Source organism: Neopsephotus bourkii, unplaced genomic scaffold (genome assembly GCF_033783945.1).
Source record: "Neopsephotus bourkii isolate Nb327-2 ecotype Australia unplaced genomic scaffold, CSIRO-AGI_Nbou_v1 NB_53, whole genome shotgun sequence".
NCBI classification, from domain to species: domain Eukaryota; kingdom Metazoa; phylum Chordata; class Aves; order Psittaciformes; family Psittacidae; genus Neopsephotus; species Neopsephotus bourkii.
The window spans coordinates 7409356-7434174 of NW_026900570.1; the positions used below are offsets into that span (position 1 = coordinate 7409356).

The window sequence follows — 24819 nt, forward strand, 5'->3', positions numbered from 1 at the left end:
CCTGTAGAATGAAGCCAGAGGCAAACGTGCACTGGTGATACATTCATGGAAAATGAGACAAAGGAAAACACCATTTGCTTGGCAGGAAGATAACCCTGAAGGATGATAGGATTACCAGTTGTCCTTCTTTCCCAGGGGCCAAAGCCCCTGCGTTCAACAGCTGGGAGGCAGACAATGTCCCTCACTGCTGCCGCCGAAATGGCATCCACGTAACTTCTAGGCATAAGATTCACCCCTTTGAAACTGAACAACCTCCAACAGCCTTCTATTGCCTCAAACCTATCCACCTTGAACATGATTACTTAATTATATCTCAAACTGGGCAGACTCAAATCTCATTTATGACATGATCCTTTTGCTGTATAATAGTCTTAACAAGCCTTAATTTTCCACTCTGTCTTCCTGTCATAGTTACTTACCACTGCTAAGAATAATGAGATAAAAATGTTAGGTGGAACAGTAGGAAGGAAAAAAAAAACAGTTCAGAGCAATGCTTGTGTGGACTTCCCACACAGGAATACTTAAGGACGTTCCTTAGACACTTCTAAGACTCAGCTCCTTCCCTGGGCTTTAGGTGAAGAAGGACCAAGTCGATGATATTTTGCGGTGGTTTGCTTTTAACAGCTTTTTTTCAGACATTGTCAGCCTGAAAGATATAGCTTACACCTTCTGGCCCATGAAATCAAGGCAACTCTACTGATTTACTCTAGCAAAGGATTTTATTTGCATACACTTGACTCAGCATGACAAATTCACACCATTTTATAGTATGACCTTGAGTATCTATTGCCTTTTTTATTTTTTAGTGTCTTTAGTTTCCTTTTTAAAACAAAAGTTTCTGACTTTAATTGTAAAGAATATGATGAAAACATGTTCTGAATGCACCCTGCTCAATCCAAAATACACTTTTTTTTTCTTTAAATTCTCATGTTACTGTTATTTCAACTTTCAGATATTTAAGGCAATCTTCCACTTAGTAATTTATTTTTTTTTAAGTGCTGGTTCCTAAATTGTGGAAGCTTGGATCTATAACTCATTGAATACAACCATCAACAACTTCAATGTTGACATGCTTAGGTCACTTATATTCTCACAAAGTGTTAAATTCAAAAGAACTCTGACAGTTGGATTTACTTTATGACTTTAATATTTTCTGATGGGGCTTTTTCTTTTGGTTTTTTTTGGGGGGGGGGTCGGGGATTTGTTGTTTTTTTTGTATCTCAGTAGCATAGACTGATTCTGTTCAGTATTTTCAGCTGGTTTCATCTTACATCCTACGTTAAGGCTGATATATTCTGATCAGTCTTACAAATGACTCTTGAAGGACACTTTTATTGGAATGTAACAGCATATAGAAAATAAAAATCCTAGACAAGGAAATCTTTTTCCATTTATGCATCTGTGCATATGTATATAAATTGTAACAGAAAATATGAAGATTCTCGAGCTCCTTATAGTCTGTAATTTTTTTTTTTTTTAATGCCTGCACGTTAAGAACTTAGTTTTAGCCTTAGAATGTAAGATCATACTTACATGGATTGAAAGGACACAATAAAGTATGGTAAGGGATACCTAGGCAGGGGACAGAAGGTGAGGGTCAGCAGGCTGTTTGCATGGCCCTTATTTCAGAACCAAGGCTTAAATCTGCTTTATATAAAACTATCTGCACACACAAATATTTGCCTGAGCACCCTTCGGGCGCTACCCTTTGTGACAAAAGCAGCCATATCCCACAGCTCTTGATTCTTTTATGAATCTTCTTCTCTCTCCTGGCCAAATGCCTTAGTTTTTTTATGACCTCATCATTGTCCCAAGATACTTAAAGTCTAATGAAAAGGATGTTTTTTAATATTGAATTATACAGTTCCAGTTGTTTGGTGACTAGCAGTTTTAGCCTCTCAGGCTATTTAAACCGTAGTGCTTAATCTGCTTGGGTAAAGTGAAAGAACACACATTCTTCTTTTTTTCCGTTTTTTTAAGTTGTCCATTATAGCTAAGATAAATAATGTCCTGTCACAGAACACAGAGACCAGAGTCTGAGTAGATCCCATCTGCGTAAGGGCTGGAAACCTTATTGCAGAAATTTCCTTTAGTCAGCTTCTTTTGTTGCGTGTTACCACATAATTTTTACCTACAGGCATCCAGGCTGGTTTTGCCCTATGAAGCATCTGTGGTCTGGACTCTGGGGATGGAAATTAGAAGAAGCTCCATAAGACTTCACAGGCACTGTGTAAACACTGCATCCCTTTGTCTCTTTTCTGCCCTTTCCTTCGCCAGTGGATCACAGGCTGGCCAGCAGCACTCGTATAGCAGGAAGCACAGCACTATAGATTTCACCTGCAGTGCCTTGTTAGACAGATCCACTGCGGCGTTCAATGCCTCTCTTCTGCTTGATTAAAGATAATAAGGGACAAGTCACTGACAATCCTTCGAGGCAGGGTGGTTTCTGGAGATAACTAGGGGATGGATTTGTATCATCATATTTATATTTAGGATTTGATTAGGTTTTGCTTTATAATTCTAGAGATATTTTTAGTTTAGTTTATTGAGCATTAGAGCAGCCCTCTCTCCAGTGACCAGTCTAATACCTCCAAAGCCCTACAAGGGCTGTTGGGACACTAAAGACCATCAATCCTTATGAATAATGCATCTATTTCCTACTGAGGCTCAAATCTCATTAATACTATAACATTATTACATCTCTTATTTACTCTTTTTTATCTTTAGGATTAAATACTAATTCTTAATATTTTTCATTTCAAATTAAGAAGAAATCTCAGTACATCCAAAGAATTTCACATAGAATATACCAAAGTTATTGCCAAAATAAGGTTGTTAGAAGTAGAAAATAAAATCATGACATTATAAGAAATATCCTAATCATGTAAGACAGGGATAGGAATGACAAGGTCTCACCTAAAAATGCTCAGTGAAATGCATTGAAACCTAGTGTTCTGCATGGTGTTTTCTCATCCTGGTGTCCAGAATAAGTCCATCTGTGACAGGCAGATAGGCCTGAATGGAATTATGGTGGAATATCAACAGCATTATCTGTCTGACCAAGAAAAGGAAAACCACTGAGATCATCAGAACGGTTTGCAAAACTTCTTTCTCTCTCTTTGGATGTGGGTAATTCCAAATGTGTTGTGGTGTAACTAGGCAGGACCTAGATGGAAGAGTCTCACTACCTGTAGGTTCACCATGGTAAGATCTCAGCCTCTTCTGCATGTCTGACTATTACTGCTACTACTTCTACTGCTGATGAACAATTAATTACAGCGAGGATCTATTAAAATCCAGTTGCCCTCAGTGTCCTTTTCATAGTTAGCAAAAACAAATAAAGGAAACCCCAGAAGACTGAGTAACTTGTGTAGCTAAGCTCGGAAATGATCAATAGTCTTTGACGATCACTGCATGTTCAAAGATAAATCTTATAAATGAAATAACATACACTAAGATGCAGTAGGTAAAATTCAGAAAAATACAGCTTTGCATGCATAACTAGATTTTTGATATATTCAGTATGAAATCCAAAAGGCAGCACATTACAGGAAAAATATATTACTGTATCCAGTGCAGACCTGCTGCTTTCCTGCATTATTACAGTAGTGTTTCTTACGTTACAGAATACAGCGAATACATTGCCTTTCCCAGCCACATTAGATCATTTGCCTTTGTCCAGAACTGACCACACACCCTGCTTTTGAAATGCACAGAGTCAATAAAAAGAATATGGAGGTTTAGCAAGTGAGCACTGAGGGACTAATATTCTGCAATGCTAATTCCAGCTAAATTTATATTGTATTGAAAGAAAGTGCTGTTAAAGAACAGCTTGGCTTACATCAAGACATGTGGTTACCAGATTACTTTCTATCGCCGCTCAAAAACATTTAGAGAATTTATCATTAAAATTATTGAAAGTTAAACAAGTCAAATAAATCTACTTAAGCGTGTTGTTGCATTGCCTCGTTTGTGCTGAAAAAATGTTGCTTATATTTTACATTCTATTTTAACTGTACATATGAGGCTTTACTCACCCATTAACAAAATACATCACCTCCCAATTGCTTTCTATACCTTCTTAAATGTTAAACAGAAACACATATACCATCTGTTTGCTATCATGACACCAATCCAAAATGGCTGCACTAGACACCTCCGCATAATAGATCATCTTAAAACACCTTAGCGGTTTTGCTTTATGGAGTTATTTTTCCTGTGACAAATTATAAACCTATATTTCAAGAACACGACCAAGCTGTAGCCTCAATTGCAAATTCTGAATAATTACTCTTTATTTTAACAAAATGTGCTAGCTTGTGTCTGATGTAGCACTTTTTTTAAAGCCATAGGCCACCTTTGTTGCTATGGTACCCTAAAAATCCAGTTAATTTCTTCAGTTAATAATTTTGCAACTAATAATTTGTGGAGCGTTCAGATTGAAAACATTACAGTTCAATATAGTCACTGCTATAGCTTACAAAATTATTATGTAGCTGTTGTGTAACTGAAACTGCAGAACAAATTACATGGTTTACTGTCAGCCTGCAATCAAAAACAAATTTCAGGGAAAAAAATGCATTTCTGTTAAAAAAAAAAAAATTAGCTTTGCAGTGCTTGCACTTGCAAACTCCAGCTATCAAATATTCAATGGGAAACGGACAAAATATAGTCAGAAGTGCCACTGAATGAAAATTTGGTTCTGAATGGATTTCAAATGTACTTCCTCCTCAGGTTCAGCTCTGTGAAAAAATGCGTGTGTCAGAGCAAGTTGAATTCAGTGAGGAATTTCTCCTTTACTTAAATGAGCTTTTGACCAAGGCCTCACAATATTAATGTATGAACCTGAAACCTTTATTTCCCAGGGTAGCTCCAATGAATCCAAGACTGATTATATCTCAGCAGACCTATGTGCAAAAGCAGTACTCTATCTGCTCATTCTCCCTTATATGTAAGAGCTCAAATGGTTATGAGACAGTATTGCTACAGGTTTGATCAAAAATAAATGCCATATATCTAGGGACCATGAATAAGGGATGAAACAGCCAGTGTAGAGGTAAGAGCTAAAGGGGGAAAAAATAAAGATACTATTGCCTTGGACTGTATAATCTCAGCAGTTTCTTGTGATGTCAGAGGCTTTATTTCAGAAGTACCTGTTAATGCCTGTTGGCTACACAATCCCATGGGATGAAGCAGAATCAGGCAGACTTTTGTGGGGGTATGAGCTGCTCAGTAACCTCTTGTCACCAGAAATAAAGAAGTGGAGTATTGGTTTATTGCGTAGTCTATAAACCAGTGCTACCTGAGGAAGCAAAGCTGGAAAAGCTTGAGAAAGAAGTCTTACAGAGATTTCCTATCTGAGCCATTTTGTCTCCACAGAAGTTTTGAAAAATGGAGGAACAAAGAGGAAATACATATCCTTTTATCCTTTAAAAGGCAAATGGGAAACCTTCACCTGTGTCTTCCCCTCCCCCTACTCCTATGCAGTTAGAGCTCCCCTTACTGTTCCAGGCTACTTTAACTCCTCTCTCCAGACAAGGCTAAGGAGACTTCCAATGGATGGACCATGAAGTTTTTCCTCTTATTAATTGTTGTTTCTCCCTGTTGTGTGAATATGTAAGATCATGTACTCCTTTGGTGCTGCATAAATAACACTCAGCTACTTTTTGAAACAACCACCATAGTGTTTTTCTTTCTCCTTGTTTGCAATTTTGCTGCTGCTGTTTGTGTGATTTACAGAGGTTGTTTTGATTCCTGAGAGCTTTCAGTGCAATTAAAGAGCGAATGCACAAGTAGTTGAGAAGAATGGAAGAGGTAAAAGACAGACAGCAAGGCAAAGGTACCATGAATGACTCCTAAAAGGGAAATAACAAAATACAGCTTGTCTTCAGCATGCTTTAACAGGCACAACAATTCTAGATTCCATTTGCAACAGATCATAATATGGTTTAAAGGTGAGAGAAACAGCAACTTCTGAACAATATGAGCATTCAATTAAAAAAATGACAATCACTTGTCTATTGTGAACTTCAAAGTCATGCTGTATTTATAATACACAGTTGTTCAAATAAATTGGTAAACTGTGATGTGCCCTACTTGCACTGACCACTTGCGTGCCAGGATTTTTCACATCCAAGAGACAAAAAAATCCTGAACTCCAGACCCAAGCAAGTTCTGTTTGGGGATTTTAAGTGTCTCATCGTGACCCACGCATGCACGTATGTGTGCCTAAGTGCACAATCATGCTGTATCTAACCTTTGCAGCAAGAAGCTAATGTGTTGGCTCAAGGCTCTGTCCTCACTTTCACCTTGCTAACCTCTGTTGAAGCTGTTGGAATTTGCTGAGGCTACCAATCCAGGTCCACACTTAAGCCACCTAACTTCTTCACCCTCAAATTCACATCCCTTCCCATCTGCTCAGCATTTCAAAATCTGGAATTAAGCAAGCCTGCAGTGGATGTGCATGTTGAAATGCACTACCCCTTAAATGGCTATTGCTCTCTGCTTTGTAGTTTCCTTGTTGCCCAATAGCTCTGTCAGTAGTGCTTTTTTGTCCTGGATACTGATGTTTTTTTTCACTACAGTCTCTCAGAGAAAGGAAAGAGGATGGGATCTCAATAACGTCCTTAATAATGGCGTTATCAGTCCTTTTCTTTTTTTCTTTTAGAAGGTATGGTAAGACACGGCCCTAGATGACACGTCCCCAGTAAACAGGAAAAAAAATTCCAATCCTTGTTCTGTGTTACACACCCACTGAACATTTTGGGTGGAGAACCTCCAAGGGCAAACTCAGTTCTTTAAAAATCTTTCCATTTCTGTTATATACAGATGAGGAGGCAAAATGTCAGAATCCCTTAAACCTTGGTAGCCTTTGCTATTGCAATTGCAACTGTAACTAAGTTTCCCAGGACACACCTGTGTTTCACTGCCTGAGATACTGTACCAGTGGTAAAATTTAATATATCCTTCCTGTTGCAGGTCAGATTTTGCTTAAGTTGCCATTTCTTCCTTGGCTATAAGGAGGCATATTGTCTACTCACTAGCCAGCTACAAGTCTGAGAATAATGGCAAGGGTCTCTCCTTCACATTACTTTGGGCTCAATCTGTATTTATTGATTCAGTTCTTTTCTGTATCAATTTTAAGCCGTTTCTCATCTAAACCTATGAAACCTTCAGTTATGGTGAATTGAATTCACATGGTAAAAGTCAGTTTCTCAGCATAACTTTGCCTTTTATGCCAATAGTTTTACCCAGTGCTTAAGGGATTTTTAACACCAGCATTAGTGAGCAGAAGCCACAAGGCAACATGAAACAAGTTCTGCATGTGTCCCAAGCCAGTATACGGGGCAGGCACGCTTTGAAGAGCCATTGCTCTGAAAAAATGCAGTTCACAGAGGCTTGCGTTTGTCTGGTTGAAGGTCACCACCAGCATGTGGGTCAGGTCAGCCCTACAGCTGACTCAAGATCTCTGCGTCTGAGCCAGGCAGATCTCATGCATTCCTTCCCACGACTGAGTCTTCAAGGTTTCAGACTTGCTTCCCCAATGGCTGGGCAGTTCAAAGGCTCACAGTCTGCAGTAAAAGTTAAGGACAGGTGGCTCCAGCCCAGTCATTGCCTTTCTCTTTTTCCTTCACTTCAAATGCCCATTGACTCTCCTTTCCCACATGCAGAACTTGTCCTACGTGCATTCACCTCTCCAGGACAAATTATTTGGAATAAAGGCGCAGTCTCACAGTAATAATCGTCTTAACTTCATTCTGCTGAGGCAAAAACTAAGTCAACAACAGTCTTTCAGATACGGAAGAACTTCTAGTTTCTACTGCCAATACTACTTTCTCATCAGGGCTTGTTCTCCACAAAGCAACCTGATTCAAAGGTGTTTGTACCTGCAACCAGGTGACTCAAGGCAGAATGTCAGCATAATACTTGACATCCTTTGATGTGTACGACTTCAGAGGGGAGAAAGATGAAAACAGACACGTGATGCTGATAAGAATTTCTTTTTATGTTATTCCAATAAAAAATACATTCATACAGAAATATAACAATCTTGCAAAAAACAATTTCAAATAAAATCTTGTAAAACAAAATTTTTACAAAAATCTTACAAAGAGATTCTTTAGATAACAGGGTGCTTCAAAAACAAAAAAAGAAATTTCACTAATAGAAACATTTTCTTCTTAAATTTCAAGCAAAAAATTTTTTTTTTATTTTTCAGCTTGATTGAGGCTCAGTTATCACCTGAACAAAATGTACTTGCTTATTAAGAAAATTACAGGCATTTGACATATGGCACACAGCCCCACCCCATCCACACAACTCTGATGGTATTTCACAATTGAGACAAGCCAGTGCAAGTTTAATTTATTTTGTTGTTGTTGTTTGGGGTTGGTTTTTTTTGTTTTTTTTTTTTTGCTTTTGTTTACTTTCTTGTTTATAAGAATTATGGCTAAGCCAAAGACAATGCAAACAAGGAGTTAAAAACACAACAAAACCCTACCTTAAACAGAAATCCATTTTCTGGAAAATTTTGTTTGGTTTGGGGAAGGAACAAAAAAAAAAAAAAAGTGCATTTTCAGGCAATTTAAACCAAAAATGAAATGAGAATGATTTAAGCTTATGTGTTCCTTAGAACCACATCACTTGCATATACTTTTTTTTTTAAACCACTTATCTACATACATTTCCAGGAAGATATACCAAAATATTAGCATCATAAGCAAGACCAATAATAAATAGAAAAAGAAACAGGTCACATGTTTCATTGCATCAACTGTAGTGAGCTGGTTTAAAAAAAAGAAAATACTGCTTTTGGACAGACAGTTTCTACTCTAGGAAAAAAGAGTCTTCATTTTAGCTGAACTATGTAAAATTAGAGCTCAACCACCACGACGACTAGCTCACTCACAGCTCCTCCAGTAAGCTGGAAGGCCAAAACCCGAGTGTACTTCATCTGCACACAGCTAATATTCTTTTAGCATGCCAATATTCAGTTCATATCATTCTTAAATGGCCACAGATACGCTATTCCAGACAACCTAATAACTACAAAACACAGTCAGCAGTCTGAGAAGGACTGAATGCCAACAAAGCCTTTAGCATACAATTAAGCTAAAGGTAAAGCCTCTAAAAATGCTAGATTTTAATTAACTGTATCTTTTACTTCTTTGTCTCCTTAATGACCGTATTGCGGGGGGGCAGAGGGAATATTTTGATGGGCTGTGGCATTTTCCAGCTATGTGTTCTAATTTTTTTCCTCTTAAAAAAAATATTTATATATTATCTATATATATACACACATACACAGACTGTACACACAAATATACATACACAATTATTTTTCTGCCCACTTTTAAAAAAAAAAGTAATATAGTTTCTTTCTGTATGACCAACAGATAGCTAGATATATAGATGTGAAACTTGTGCCTTTTAAGCAAATACATCTTTTAATACTTCTGTATCTTTAATATGTATGAAAACTCGACATATTAAGTACAGTTGGGGTGTGTATATACACAGTTGTTGTGCAAGGTCAATATAAAAAAAGTCTCAAGGTGGCAGAACTGGTCAGGTATTCAATTGGCATATGCATTATACTGTAACACAGTCAAATTGTCTAAGTTAAACAAATACTGTATTGACATGAATGACTTTTCTCTATATTTTTCTTTGTGAAGGAGGACCCTGGAAGTAACCTTTTTTCCCCTCATATTATACATTTGATACAGTACAATGCCAGGTGAAAAGAGAGCCTTAATAAAGCATGCATCACCCATACCCCTGTATAAGACCCCCTGCAAGAGAAGGTCACTTGCATAAGGCACCATTATTAAGGTCAACAGTGCATTAACAGCTAGAAAACCAGAAGTTAGTCCTCAAGGCATAAATAAGAGAAAAATTAGCTGCATGAGAAAAATCAGTTTCTAACCAATAGTGGTTTTATCCACCCAACAGAAAAAATTATTCATGTTCCATACATTACGTAACATTAGACCAATCGTATTTTAGCTGCTCTTAACTGGAATCAAAACTGCAGTCCTGATTAAAGAATGGAAAAGCATATAGTTCCCCAGAACCATGCAATAACCTTGGTATTATAATGAAAAGTTATAGTTGTGTTACATTTGTAAATACACAGCTTATACAATGGATTACAAATGAGCTCTGTAGCAAGTAAAACAAGCTACTTGACACATTGCACGTTTAATAGCTGCACCAGACACCTAAAGCTCCTCTCACACAGGAACAGGGAGGTACCCCATCTCCATTCTGGCATCCTGACTCTTTTTATTCCCGCCCCCCTTTCCCCTCTCAATCTCCCCTCTAAGAAGGTGCAGACACCCCTCCCCCCACCCCTTGGAAATGATTGGTGGTCGTCCCATCTCACAAGATATTCCTCACATACAAGACATTCAGACTATTTTTTTTCTCTTACAGTTATAAAGCAACCACAAGAAAAAAAAATGTGCCTCAGCATACAGTCATCGAGAGATCCTCATCGCATACAGTCACCCAATCATTAACATTCTCAGTGCACATGCTCACGGCAAAGGCTTAGGAGCCACTCAGAAGGTTAGATACCAGTGTATGAGTCCAGGAAACCCCAAACATCACGCACCGCGGTTGCTATGCCGTTTCTTACATGACTTATTAGCCCTCAAAAGACCTTCAAGAAAGTGAGGTCCTGGAGGCAACTGGGTAGGGTGCAAAATGGCATGCTTTGGCTGGAACACGCATCCCTTTGCTCAAGGCTCTTCAACCTTGACGCCTCTTAGCCCGCAGGATTCACCTCTTGACCCATTCAGAGATGTCTCTTCATGTGAAGGGCCAGGTGGTCAGACCTGGAAAAACACCTGCAAAGCAAGAGGCAAATTTTGCATTAGCCCCCTGCTGAAGGCACGCACAACACAACATGCATGGCTGAAGCACACCCCCCATTGCCCTGCTACTCAGAAACATGGCTGATGGAGGAGGGATCTGGCATTCCCTGGATAGATGGGAGCACTCAAGGTGTCTGTGGGCACCCAGGAGCTCCACAGATGAGTGGTAACACTAGGGACTTGCCAAAACTTACCTGAAGCATCAGGCTACAAGCTGCATCCCAATGACTGGTAAAATGGGAGGTTTTTTTCCCAGTCTAAATATAAAATAATCCCTTAAAAATACTAGACACAGTTGCATTCCCAAATGATTCCTTCACAAGTCAAAAGCAGCCTAGACTGGCTTTCCAACAAGCATTAAAAATAACTATTTAAAAAGGTGCACTTCAGTAACATACCTGTCACAGTGACTACATTTAAAAGGCTTGGCACCAGTGTGCTTTCTGAAGTGTCTGGTTAATTCATCACTTCTTGCAAAACGCCACTCACACCCTTCCCATGAACATCTGTAAGGCTTTTCCCCTACAAAGAAAGCAGATTACACGTTAGTCATGAATTCATTCAAAGAAAGATAGGTGCTATCCCATTCATTTTCTACGTAAACCTCCTCCACCCCCCAAAGACAGCCAATTTTATTTAAACTATCTGAATGCTTCAGAACATGTAGACAAAGAAGGCTTGCAAAATTCACCCACAATTTCTACTTAACTATTTTGCTGCAACAGCACACCAAATAATCTCATTCTTATGAAAAGAAAAAAAAAAAGTGATTAAACAGGCTCACAGGAAACAAAGAAATCCAACCTTCTACCATTCCTGTCCATCCATAATGGCAGGCTTACTCCCAAACAGGTATCATTCACCTCATGAAGCTGATTAAAGACAGCACAGCTAGGCTCCAAAATGCAATTAGGCTACTGTATTGCACCAAAGCCCTTTGTCACTCACTCATCTGCATAATACGCAACCTCCTTTCTGCTGAGCCACATATTCTTGGAAAAGCCTGCATGCCACTTTGAACACTGCTATTTCAGCATTCAAGAAATACCACTTCCATTCACAGGAACATTCTCAGCCAGACAGCACCAGGACAACAGTTCTGCAACACTTCTGAGGCCGGCAGCTATTTATGTCTGCTGAACCACCACGGTTTCAGTGGAAGTTGTTCTTTCCTCCTGAAATAATTTTGTTTTATCTGACTTCTGCATGACAATGGGAACATCCGAGCTTGCTCAGACTTCCCACAAAAGCCATAAAATGCTGAGCTCATGAGTCAAAACAGGATCTTTTCCTTGAATTCTCTTTCCACTTCTTGGGGGAAAAAAACCCACAATGTGCAGGTCTTTGGACTGGAACACCAAGAATGCCAGGCCAATTCCTCCTGTTAAATGATGACGATTGAGCCAAGGCACAGCTCCACCAGCTCCACATATTTAACTGCTGTCATAAAGAAATGTCAAATAATAATGCTCAAGCAAGCAAATCAGCATGCTACTTCAACCATAAAATATTTATAAAAGCCCTGAAGTGTCTTATCCTCCTCACTTTCTTTCCCGGTAACACACAGGATTGTTCACTTTAGTACAGGCTCCATAACAATAAAATGCTGTTGTTCAGTACTCTGGGATGAAATTATACAGTAGATCATACATTTGTAAGCCCAAATATGTTAGGACTACTGTGGTTTTCCAAGATTTTGGCTGGTAACAATGGCACACAAAAACATTGAATGATTTACAACTATAGCTATACTTTATATAATCAAGGCCTTGGGATGTCTGATTGAACAGCCCCAATGCAGACTGAACCATGAAAACAGGTATTTAGTGATCTGACTGATTTTCAGATGACCGATGTTCCATTTTTTTGCAAGAAAGTCTCAGCTCTCTTTTGCTTTAGAAATAAATGTCAAGAAAGGTTTAGCGTCTACTTTGGCCAGATCTTTGTTCCCGAAGACTGCATACCGCTGCAGCTTCCCTACTATTGCCTATTTAGATGAGTGGCTCCCATTTGCTATGACAGCAGACTAAACTACCACCAACCGTCTTGGCTTCAGCTTGCTTATGGAAAGAATGAGGAAGTGATGGCCATGCTGGTAAGCCTCTATTACTATTATATCATCTCTCCAAACCTGGGCTCCCACCCAGTGATTGTGTAACAATGTGACACCACCATCATCAGGGGTATTCCCTACAGCACTTGCCAATTCTTAATAAGCACATGGTTACTAACCTGTATGAGTGCGCTGATGTGCTTTCAGATGCGAACTTTTGGTGTAAACTTTCCTGCAACCGTTAAAATGACACCTGTGAACACGCCTTCTGCCATCTGGAGAGGTGTCACCATTGGCGGGTGTACCTTTTTCTGCAGTCTTTCCAGCGGTACCAGTACGAATTTTGCCCGGTGAATGCAACTCACCCGGGGTACAATTCCATATCTGAGAAGAAGGCTCCTTGCTCAGCTCAGGAGACGAAGGGGGAGTGGAAGTGACAGATGAACTCAAGTTTCCTGAACTGGCTAAAACATCGCTTATAGGGTCAGAGGTAAACTTTGTTGTGGGTGAGAGCTCCTCAGAGCTGTCTGAAGATTCGCTGCTCACATCAGAATTTAAACTGTTGGTCTCTAAGTTCTGACTAGTAAGATTGTCCTCCTTTGTGACACAAGTGTTCTTCAGTTCAGATTCCTCCTTTTTCTCACGTGCCAGAATAATTTTGGTCCAGAGATCCTCTTGGCTATCAAATTTGATCTCAGATGCAGAAACGTAACAGGGTTCACTTTGAAGATACCGTTCCAACTCCAAACATGTCTAGGTGAAAGAAGGAAGAAAAAAGATGAAAGTTACAACCTTGCTTAAAAATAAACTCAATTGTATTTTACACTTCAAAAAGCATGCAGAAACGTGGTGCGTTCGATTTGAGGTTTCCAGGTTCAAAACAAATTAAAGGCTCCTCCAGCCGTAACTAGGTGACTGTTACGATGAAAAGAAATCTGTTCTTGAGACCTGGGCAGGAGTTCAAACACACAGCTGAAGGTGCAAGTCAGCTTTGGTTTCCAAAATAGCATTCTAATGAGTCAGTCAAATTATCATCACTCTCATCATAAAATCTGTGTTTTCAGTAAGCTGACATTGAAAAGGACCACAGAGAACCACAACAAATAATTACACTTTGCTCTCGCGCCTCATCTAATTTCAAGTTGTTTTGTATCTCACACAAACATGAGGCTGAAAGGACCCAAGTGAACACAATGTGCTCTGACAGGCAGCTAAAACTCAAACGCTGTGTCAGAAAACAAAGCCACATTTCAGCATGGCTGCGGAGCTGCTGGCCCGTCTTCTGGGGACATCAATGGAGCAGCAGACATCCTCCCATTTCCTGTGCATGAGAACGCAGCACACTCGACTTTCAAAGAATGTCATTTCCAAGCACACTGGCATGCACGCCACATAACTCAAACTGCTCCCATGCGTGTTCGCAGGAACATAGGGAACTTCAACAGCAGAGAAGAGGGGAGAAAAAAGTTCCAGAACAGAAATGTCCTATTCTATAGGATGCAAAACGGGAAATTACTCTGAGGTCCTGCTGGGAGTCCCACAATGAACAAGAACTTTATCTACTGGCCAAGAGTGCACTGTATGAGTCATCTCTCTCTTTCTTTCACGCAATGCCAAGGGAGACTTCCTTTTAAAACCCTGACCATCTGCCAAGAAAGTACTCTGTTCAAATATACATGCAACAGTACATGGACAACTTCCCCCCCCAACCACATTCCCCTGCACTCCATGAAACGAAACAAAACAAAACACAAAACAACCCTAAATGGGTGAAGCTGTGGTTTTCAATTTCAGTTCACCCTGCTGACTTTCTGGCCATCTTCAGAGAGCAGCAACAAAAAAGAAAACAAAACAACAAAAAAGAAAAAATAAAGGGTATGAACTGTTATGGCAACAAGCTGATGTTTTGAGATTATTCTTTCCACTATAGGAAATGATTCACATGGAAGCTTTACACAGAAAATGGACACATCAAGTTTCCATACCAAACTCTACTTATTTTAGCAAGATCATCTCTTCCAAGCCCGGTAGCAAAACCTGATCCTAAATGCCATACATTCCCTTTGCAGCTCCTTTGCATCTGTCCAAGAGCAGAGCCGCCATGGGAGCTGCCTCCTTTTTTTCCCCAGCACCGCTCAAAGTAAACTGGGTCACATGTTCTGGCCAGCCTAGAGTGGGGCACAATTAGGAAAAAAAAAAGCCCAAACAACCAAACAAAAACCAATGAATCAACCCCCACACCAAACCAACCACTGCACACAATATTTATGTATTTGTCTATAATTAGGTAACTGGCTGGTGATGCATGTTAAAAACAAAAAGGTTTCGTGAGGGACAACACAATAGTGAATTGAATTCCCATGAAAACAGGTAGAAAAGCATTTATTAAGATCTCGTTAAACTTTCATATTCCCGGCTAATTTAAATTCCTCATTAGGTAGATTAGTAATGGGACCGTAGTGAAGCTCTCTCCGAGTTTAAATGCCTCTGAAGGCTACTGGGAATGAGGGCTGGCCCCTCGCCAGAAGCCCAAATGCCTGAAGGAAACTACTTAGCTCCATTTCAATCACGTACGGTGAAGCTGCCTCTCTGCAAGGGGAAAGGGGGAAGGGAAGGAGAAAGGGAAGGAAAAAGCCCCACCAAACTCAAAAGGAAAGGCATTGCATACAATTAGTGTACATGTGAGGGCTGTAACAGTTTGCATTTCAACGTTCTCCTGCGTCCAAGCCAGCAGGTACTTGTCTGGTAGCCGGGCTGAGCAGCTCCCGGCCGCGGAGCGGAGCCCCGGAATGTCGGCGACCACCGCCACTCCTGCCAGCCCTCTGCTTGGGCAGGCTCGGGAGGCGGGGGGGGGGGGGGGGGGGGGGAAAGGGGAAAAAGGAAAAAAAAAAAAAAAAAGAAAAAAATTTAAAAAAGGGGATAAAAAGGCAACAACAAAATATGTCCATTAAAGGGAAGGAGCCTCCGTTCTTCCTCCTTGCCGACGAAGGCAATTAGCGAGAGGGGCTCGCTGTCATATGACTGACAGCTCACGGGCTCCGCAACGCTCCCTGCGCTGGGAACGGCTACGATACGCACACACAAGTATGGATTATACATGCACACACAGAGCTACGTGTGCATATGTGTCCATGCGCTACTGCAGGGCTACTTACTCATCACTGCCAGGAAAAATAAGAAAGTAAAAAACAATAATAAAAAGAAAAAAACAAAACAAACCCCACCACGGCAACGGGCGAAGAGCAGCGCTCGGCCGAGGCCGGGATCTCGGGTGACAAGACCCAGCTGTGCAGCCTGGACCTGGTACAAGCGGACAACTTTTGCCAGGACTCGTTGTGGCTGGCGCTGGCGGCAGCGAAGAGCCAGGATCGGCCCGGGCCGGCTGTGGGAGCGAAGAAGCTGGAGCCGCGCAGCTCTTGACATCCACCTCTGCACTCTCCCCACAAACCCTTCTTAGTTAAAACAGAAACACCTGCTCCAAAACACTCCCTCGCATTCACGCTTAATGTGCCCCAAACTCGCTGATGACACTTGGCCTTTTGTATTGTCTTTTTTTCCTCCTTTCCATTTTCAATTCGGTCATCGTTTAACACGGCTTAAAAACCCCAACCAGACACCGCCACCACCGACACCCTCGTTTACCTGTTGCCAGTACTCCTCCAGGGACGGCAAGGCCGAGAAGTAACCCGTGTCGTGCACAATCTGGAGCTCCTGGAAGATGCTGCACATGGGGAGCACATCCATGTCTCAAGTTGCAACAACAAAGTCAGTGCTGGTTACCAAAAGCACTACGCGGACGCCTCCTGGGTGCGCAGGGGCTGAGGGGTGCGTGCGGGGGGGTGTCAAACCTCTGATCTCGAGCTTCCGAGTCCCCCCCCCCTTCCTCCGAGAAGAATAATAACAGTAACAGCGGCGTGTGTATAGATGTATATGTAGGTATATATTAATTCCGTGAGGAGCTTAAAAAAGACCCAAAGTTTCATGCAAAGTTTAATCGCACGGCGCGGCAGTTCGACTCCCGGGGCGGTGGACGGCGGCGCGGCTCTCCCCCGTCTTGCGCGGCCGACGGCGGATGCTCCGCTCCGCTCCTCCGCGCACCACAATATTTGCAAACACGGCGCCGGCTGCGAGTGGAACCCCCCGCAAGACTCCCCCGGCCAAGCCTCTGCCCGGCCGCGGCGCCCCGCCCCACCACGCCCCGAGCGCCCCGCCCCGCCCCGAACGCCCCGCCCCGCCCCGCGCGGCTCCGCCCCGCGTGATCCCATGACGCCCGCCCGCCCGCCGCGGCCCAATCTCCGCCGCGCACCCCCGCGCCCCGCGTGCCAATGATGTCAGAGCCGCCCAATCGCTGCGCGGCAAGCACCGCGGCTCCTCCTGGCGTGACCGAGCCTGGCCGTGACGGCTCCCGCCATTGGCCCGATTCGAAATTCTCCCCGTCCTGATTGGCCGGGCCGGAGGCAGGCTATTTTTAGCAGGGTATATAAAGCGGCGAAGAGGCTGCTTTTTTTCGGGAGGAAAGGCGTGCGTTCGTGAGGCGGCTTTGAGCGGCGCTCTCGCGGGGGAGGGGAAGGGAGCAGGCAGCGGCCGGCGCCGCGATCGCGGAGGGCGCTGCGGAGCCGCCTGCGCTGTGAGGGGGCCGGAGGGGAGGCTCTCTCCGGCCGGAGAAACCTCGCCGCAGGACAGTCAGTGGCCCCATGATTTAATGGCAGTCCTCAGCCTGGCTGGCGTGTTGGGATGGCCTCGCTAACCGGCGTGCCAACCGTGATACCCGAGTCCCCTTCCACTGGCATCTTCGCCATGAGGCTTCTGTAGATCTCTTGGGTTCTGCTTTCCCAGTGAGCAGGAGAGCTAGAAAATTACTTGCTTTGGTCTCTGAGCAACGGTTGATGCCATCATTGGTGCTTCAGTAGGGTAGCTGGATAGCAAAGCATATAACAGGTTGATCTTCATGTCTTCATGATAGAGAGAGGTTCCTTCCACAAGTTGGGGCCATGCAGCTGCCCTGGGTATGGGCACTGTGGCAGGCACACACCTGACATACACCATCAGGAAGTGCTTCTGCAGGAAGAGTTTACCCTTCCATGCCCGATTCCACCCGAGTATGGCTATTTATTCATGTATCTCTTAACACCAGCTTTTTTAAGACTAGATCTACTGATGATACAGATTTCTTAATATAATTAAAAAAAATGTGGGTGTTAGCTTTCCAAAAGAGTGTCCAGCACATGGAACGAACCCTGCTAATGCGTTTCTTTTATTAAAGGAGTTGTAATTTTCCACTGATGTTTCCATCATAATGTCTATTCTTTTATTTCCATTTCACGGCTTTTTCTCTGTATCTGTTGCTAATTACCTACAGAGGGTGACTTGTACTTAACGTGTGTTTCTTCTGCGTACTGTCTTCTGTGAGCTACTGATTGCTGGTGTGAAAATGTCAGTCTAACTTCGCATCCCCTAGCCCCTCATAAACTATTAATACGGTGCTTCCATAAGCAAACAACTGATGTTCACGCTTAGGTTTTTCTGAGTCTGTAAAAAAGCAGAAAAACAAAAACTAAAAGTCAATTAGAGTGCGATTTTATGTTTAGAAAAACAAGCTGGTGCTGAAGACCAAGAACATCTAAATGTAGAGAACGAAGCTCCCTTGGTTTAGTCAGTAGTTCTTGGCTTCACGTGGCCAAACACATAAATATGTGTCCAAAATTGCCTTCTGGACAACAGATAATGCAGAACGATTTGTGTCTACCTGTGGCCAAAACTAGATCCTCTGAAGAAAACTGCAGAGAAAAAAATAAAGTCTCTCTTAAGCTGATGAATTATGCACCTTACTTGAGACTATTTTTAGTTCTGTGGAGTTAAATATTTTGTGGCCTGAAATGTGGTGTGGGCTCCAGTCAAATATAACCTGGTAACGTAGCTCTGGAAATCCTTAGTGTTTGTTTAACTGACCTGCTCCCTTTGGAGAAGATTTTATATTCAACCACAGCGTCAATAAACGCAACTGTCCACTCATCCTGTTTTACCTTTTTAACCATGCTTCATGAAAGAGAGATCTGGGCTTGTCAGAGGCTGAATGAGATTTACTGTGCCCAGGTGGGGTTTGAAACATAAGTATCTTGTTTTGTATGGTTATTCTGAGGCAGGCAGTATCTCCGGGTGAAGGACAACTGGAGATAGCAGATGTAGACTGATGGAGATGCAGTGTTAAAATGGAAAAGAAAGGTCCTTTACTAAAATGCATTGTTAGCTGACAAATAGTTGACTGGCTTGTGCCAGTCTGTGGTGAGTTGAGCAGGAAGGTTATTGCTATAGGAGAAAAAAAACCCGACTCAGAGAAAACTGTGGCACAGATGTGACTGTGGTGCAGTAAAAGCTGTTTAAGTTGTATCCTGATTAAATGCTGGCTTTGATTAGGCTGTTATCAATGGGCATTTAAAAGAAAATCAACATAAGTGTCACTGGATGCGTTAGTTCTGGGTTACAACTGCAGTAGCAAATTTTTAATCTCAAGTAACAAAAAACATCATTAGAGCTAAAAATCAATCCAGATAAGAAAGAATGGGTAAGACTGTAATGTGAAGTAAACAGATGTAGTGTTTTTACCAAGCATGTTTTTAATTAGAAATTAAAATGAAACGGTGAGTCAGTAAGATGCTGCAGTTTAGGAGACTGTTCCATGGAACACAAGCTGAGGGGAAACTACACTGGCAATTGTAGCAGCCAGGTGGAAGAAAGGGATGGTGGTTGATGTGAGTTGAAGGGAATTTATTGTAGGCTACAGAGGATAATAAACATTAGGACAAATTTTAGTAGGCTCCAAAATGAAATAAAATGAAAGAATGAACTAGTGGAGATACTTGAAGATACAATTTACTCCCTAATGACCTTCTTCAAGCTATACATGGTTGTAAAGTTTCAAATATTGATTTTATACAACTGGGGTTTTTTGAGTCATATGCCAGTGTGGAATTTACCTTGGAAACCTTATATGAAAAGATGTTCTAGCTTAACAAAACCCAAACTGAAACCAGAATCAGTCAGTCCCTTGGGACTGCACAACTTCACTTGGATGTGGCAGCCAGAGACGGAGACCACCTGATGTAGAGCAGAGGCCTCTTCACATGTAGTAGTGGTGAGGGATGCTGAAGGATGTGCACTGAACAGGCAATGCTGATGGGTAGGGAAGGAATACAACTACCGAGTTCCTTGGATAAATTTCTTGTGACTACCATACAGCTAATTCTGTACATGTGCCTGCAATGGCATAGAGGTATTCACAGATTTAATTCCCATCCTGCAAATGCTTGGTGTGTTTTTAATGCTGTGTGATCTAGGTCATTCATAAAAGTAGCAAAAATGAGTACAAATTATGTAGGATTACTCCAAATGTCGGTGCTCTGCCTGCAGGGTTGCACAAGGACTTTTAAGTAGGGCTGTCCACAGTTTAGGATAATCAGCCAATTTACCCCTGTAAAGCCACTGATTTACAAATATGAGCAGAAAGAAAAAGGCCTGTGTGCTTTAATTTTTTTTTTTTTTTTTGGTTCATTAATTTTAATAAGGTTCTGTCTGAAAAGCAATACTGCCACATTAAAGGCTCCACCACTTCTCCGTAGTAACCACGTTTGTTAGGGGTGGTGGACTGTTCCTGGAAAACATGCTTCCCACCATAGCGGGTGACAGACGGTGTTTTCCAGTTGGGTTGAGCTCCACGTGAGGCAGGGGGAGCACCTGGTCTGTTCTTAGAATATTCTTGCATTTTTAGAGGGCACATTAACATACTGTGTATGCAGCTTTAAGAATAAGAGGAGAAAACCTCTGGAAAATGGTTCATGCACATCCAGATGCAGGGAGGTTAGATGAAATGGGCAGGAATCAATAACTTGTGGTTTGATTAGGATAAATGGACTTTATTTGGGGGAAAAGAGAGAGAGTGTCAACTGCATGAAAGCGTTCTCAGATAGCAGAGAACACTACTTGAAATTATCTGCTTCTGAGGTGGTAAGTTGCTAAACCGAAAACTAGCATGCAGTGTGATTTTGCCACAGATAAAGTAAATGCTCTTTGAGGATATATAAATAGAACTGTTATGAGTAGGCAAGCAAGTGAGGTGATTCCTGATCTGTCAGTCTGGCAGAATTAGCAAATTACATTTTGGACCACAAACTAGCCTAAGACACACTGAAAGCTTAGAAAAATTAAGACATAATGACAAAAATACACTAAGGAAGAATTTAGGTAAATGTAAAATGAACTTGTTCAGCAGACGTAGAAAATAGTTAGCTAAGGTGATGTGTTGCCCTACAAATACTGCTGAGCAACCAGAATGTAAGGAGAGAAATTGTCATTACCTGATGTGAACAGAACATGAGTCGATGATCCACACTGAGTCAAAGAGAGGTTTCTATTTTATTTTGGGTTGTTTGGGGTTTTTTTGGTTTTGGTTTTGGTTTATTGTTGGTTTGTTTTTTTTTTTTTTGTTTACCTCTTCAGACCAAACTTGGAGCTATGTAATTTCTACGGTTTACCTGGTACTGAGCACCCTGGAGTTCATGCTTTTACACTCCTGTTTTCACTCTGATACTCCTAGACATGCCTAAACAGTTGATGAGAAGGCAGCACTCTGGAAAGCGGTCTGTTATACCACATCAGCGCCCAGAAGTGGCATTAGAACAAAAGGTACTCACAATCAGTCCTTCTCTGGGCAGCACTGTAGAATGTATTCCTTAGGTCTGTGTGCCCTCAACTTGAAGGCAATTACATTTTCCATATCCATAGCTGGCACTGGGAAGGTGATTCTGTCTCTTGGTGCTGTAATTATGACCTATTTGCAATCCGTTGATTATGCCTGTTTTGTCATGTGCTGGTGTTTTTCCTCCCTGATACTTAGGTACTGGATATATTTATAAACAAAACATATATTAACTTTCAGCTTTTTCTTGGGTTACTGTATAAGGGAAAAGATAGGCCTTATTTCCACAAAAGGCTCAGCTGAACAGTCCACTTAATAGTACTCAAGAGTATTATTAGGAGTTACAAGTCTTAACTGAATAGGTGTTTTGTGGTTTCTAATATAAATAATCACGTATGGGGGTTTCAAGTATTTAAAATCACTCATCCTTTACAGGGTAAATAAAAACACTTCAAAAAGTTAACAATTTTCATTTCTTGGTGTCCGAACTTTAGAATTACTATTTTTCTAGCAGTGCATGAAATCCTCCATGGTTTAGAAGATCTGGATTTCTATTTAAAAAAAAAAAAGAATAAAAAAGAAAAAAATCTCAAACCCAACTTTCTATTCTTTCTAAATTTGATTAATTTTCTTTTTCTTAGAAAGAAACCCATTTTCTTTGCAAAGTGTATTTAGGAAAGATGGGGATTAGGGTAAGCACCCTTATGAGAAGCAGCAAATATGGGCAACTGGAACTTGTCTGGTGGCATTTAGGAAATTCAGTGACAGCTTCCCCAGGTGGATGAGCAGAAATTGCTGTGGTTAATGGTGAAAAAAGCAGCTTGAGCTGAGGAAAAAAAAAACCACAACAAAACCAACCAAACAAAAAAACCCCAAAAGCTTGTGTCGCTGGGCATTTTAGCATTTTCGTATGACCATTTCTTCCTTTTTGCCGTTACTAATTAGTGACCATTATTTAACAGTGCATTAAGCTGGGAAACTTAGTTCAGACCAATTTTGGAAACTGAGAAAAGGAATCCAACATGAACCAGTCATTTTGTGCAGTGAGAGACTGAAGGACTAATGATCGTTAAAAATAACTGGACTGTCTCACTGGTGGCTTGTGAGGCTTAGTAAAAGTGTATAGAATTAGATTGTAACTGCAAACTTTCATAGAAGAATGCACAGAAGTATTTCTTAAGCAGTGATGCCAATTAGACATAGGGCTGGCTTGCTCGGAGTGGTAGTGAAACTGCCTTTTCTGGAAATCAGTCATGTCGAGACTAGACAAGGAGTGTGGAAACCTCAGCCAAGAACGGCAGGCCTTTGCTTGGAATGAACTGCATGGCCCGGGATATCTTTTTGAACTTGTAAATCTCTGCTCTAACTTTATGTGAAGTGCATTATGTAGGTTGTAAGCTTTGCAAAGGGTTTCTCTCTCATGTCACAGTGCATGGGAGGGAAAAATCCTTCCTCACTGTTCCTGAAGAAATGGGGAGATTTCCTCGCAACAGGGCATGGGGTGAACCTTTCGGCTCTTGCAATTTGACTTGTTTGTTTGGTGGCATAGCTCAGGAGAGCAACCTAATTGTGTCCCTCGTTATGAGAAGTGGCAGTCAGTGCTGATTCCACACACCCCCTCTCCTTAATAAAAGCTGCAAAATTAGATACAGTGTCTGATACATAAATGTGGCAATACAGGCATATTCGAGATCAAAATGAACTGTGGCCTTCTTTAGGACACAAGGAAATAAACATAGTCATTAAAGAGTCAGCACCGTTACTACATAGTGAACCTTTACTCACTGTTCCCACCTATTGTTATTTGAAATATCCCATTTCCTGTTTTCAGTAACTGTTGCCAGTGGGCAGGATTCAGATCTCGTTCACATCAGTGTAACTGTGGTAGCTTCGGAAGATCAGCAGGGAAAAGGAAATGAAAAGCAAGTGACTACTGTGAAGTAATCTCGAGTTTCCACTGAAGTGTTCTGGGTTTAGTCCCAGCTGGTGTCAGAACTCAGCCTGGTGTGTGGGAAATCAGGGACATTACTATTTGCTGTGTAAGCCCCAAGGCAGACACTATCAATATACTTGCATTATTGTCATTATTGCTATTGTTACACTAGGATAGTAGCAATAATAAAGTAAGGATATTTACTCTGTAGGTATCTGAGATGAATAGGTATATATTTATACCTATATACACACATAATAACTAGTTACTTCTTGATTAATGGAAGCTTCTTGGATCCTCACGATGAGACTGCACAGTTGTAAGAAAAACAAAAAACTATGTAAAAACAGTTTTTCTTGAGAGTTTATATTCCAGGCTGGTGAGGAAAAAAAAAAAAAACAAACCCCCAAACCAAACAAAAAAACCCAAAACAAACAAACAAACAAAAACCCAGCAAAAAAACTCAAACCAAACAACAAACCCCAGCCTTTGCTCAAAGTGCAGGAGAAAGAATTTACTATCCAAATGTTATATTGAGGAAACAGAAACACAGATGTAATTGGAGGATCAGACTCTCAACTCTCAGTCATCTTTCTCTGCTGTGAAATTTATTTGGAATATAAATGCCTATAAAGTGTTGTGAATCCTTGGCCAGTATTATCCCTGGGTCTCAGTTCCCAACCTATACAAAAAAGATACTACTTCCTTTCTTCAGTCTATGCCAAATGTAAGATGTGACCCAAAATCGCAAAGGGAGATTATGGCAGAGTCGAGAAATGAACTTGGACCTTCTGAGTCCTAATCCAAGCTTGTTATCATAAGATCATCTTTCATTTGCTTTTGAATAACAACCAAAGTGTTAACCCTATTCCTATACATTTACAACCTGATGGAGTTCTTATCTGTGGTGGTCATTTCATTTCCTGCTGGCAATTTCACAAGCCTTTGAAAGCTTTCCCCCACCCTTGTAATTTTCTTTTTCTTTTTTTTTTTTTTTTTTTTTTTTTCTCCCCAAGGAATAGGCTCCTTCCTTCAAGATTTCTCCAGCAAAGCTTGCCTGTCTTCTTTGGAGGTTTATGCTGTGTGATTTTTACCGGGTGCAAGAATCATCTATTATAGTTTTTTAATTACATGCTGTTCTCTGTTTTCTCTACCCGCCATTTGTGTCTAATCTTTCTCTCTCAAAATTCTGTAGACATTTTTTTAGAAGTTGTCTAAGAAGATTTTTGACAAATAAAAATTTTTTGCTTTAAATAAGCAC

General features: G+C 41.2%; 1 protein-coding gene across 1 annotated transcript; it reads right to left on the reverse strand.

The window, feature by feature from the left end:
* Positions 1-7984: 7984 nt before the first annotated feature.
* Positions 7985-17117, reverse strand: KLF6 (KLF transcription factor 6). The gene is made up of 4 exons (XM_061349842.1): positions 16576-17117; positions 13113-13686; positions 11279-11402; positions 7985-10853 (listed from the first exon to the last, which is right to left on the reverse strand). Exons 1-4 carry the CDS (start codon positions 16675-16677, stop codon positions 10802-10804), a joined length of 852 nt encoding a protein of 283 aa, XP_061205826.1. The 5' UTR covers positions 16678-17117; the 3' UTR covers positions 7985-10801.
* Between the last annotated feature and the right edge of the window lie 7702 nt (positions 17118-24819).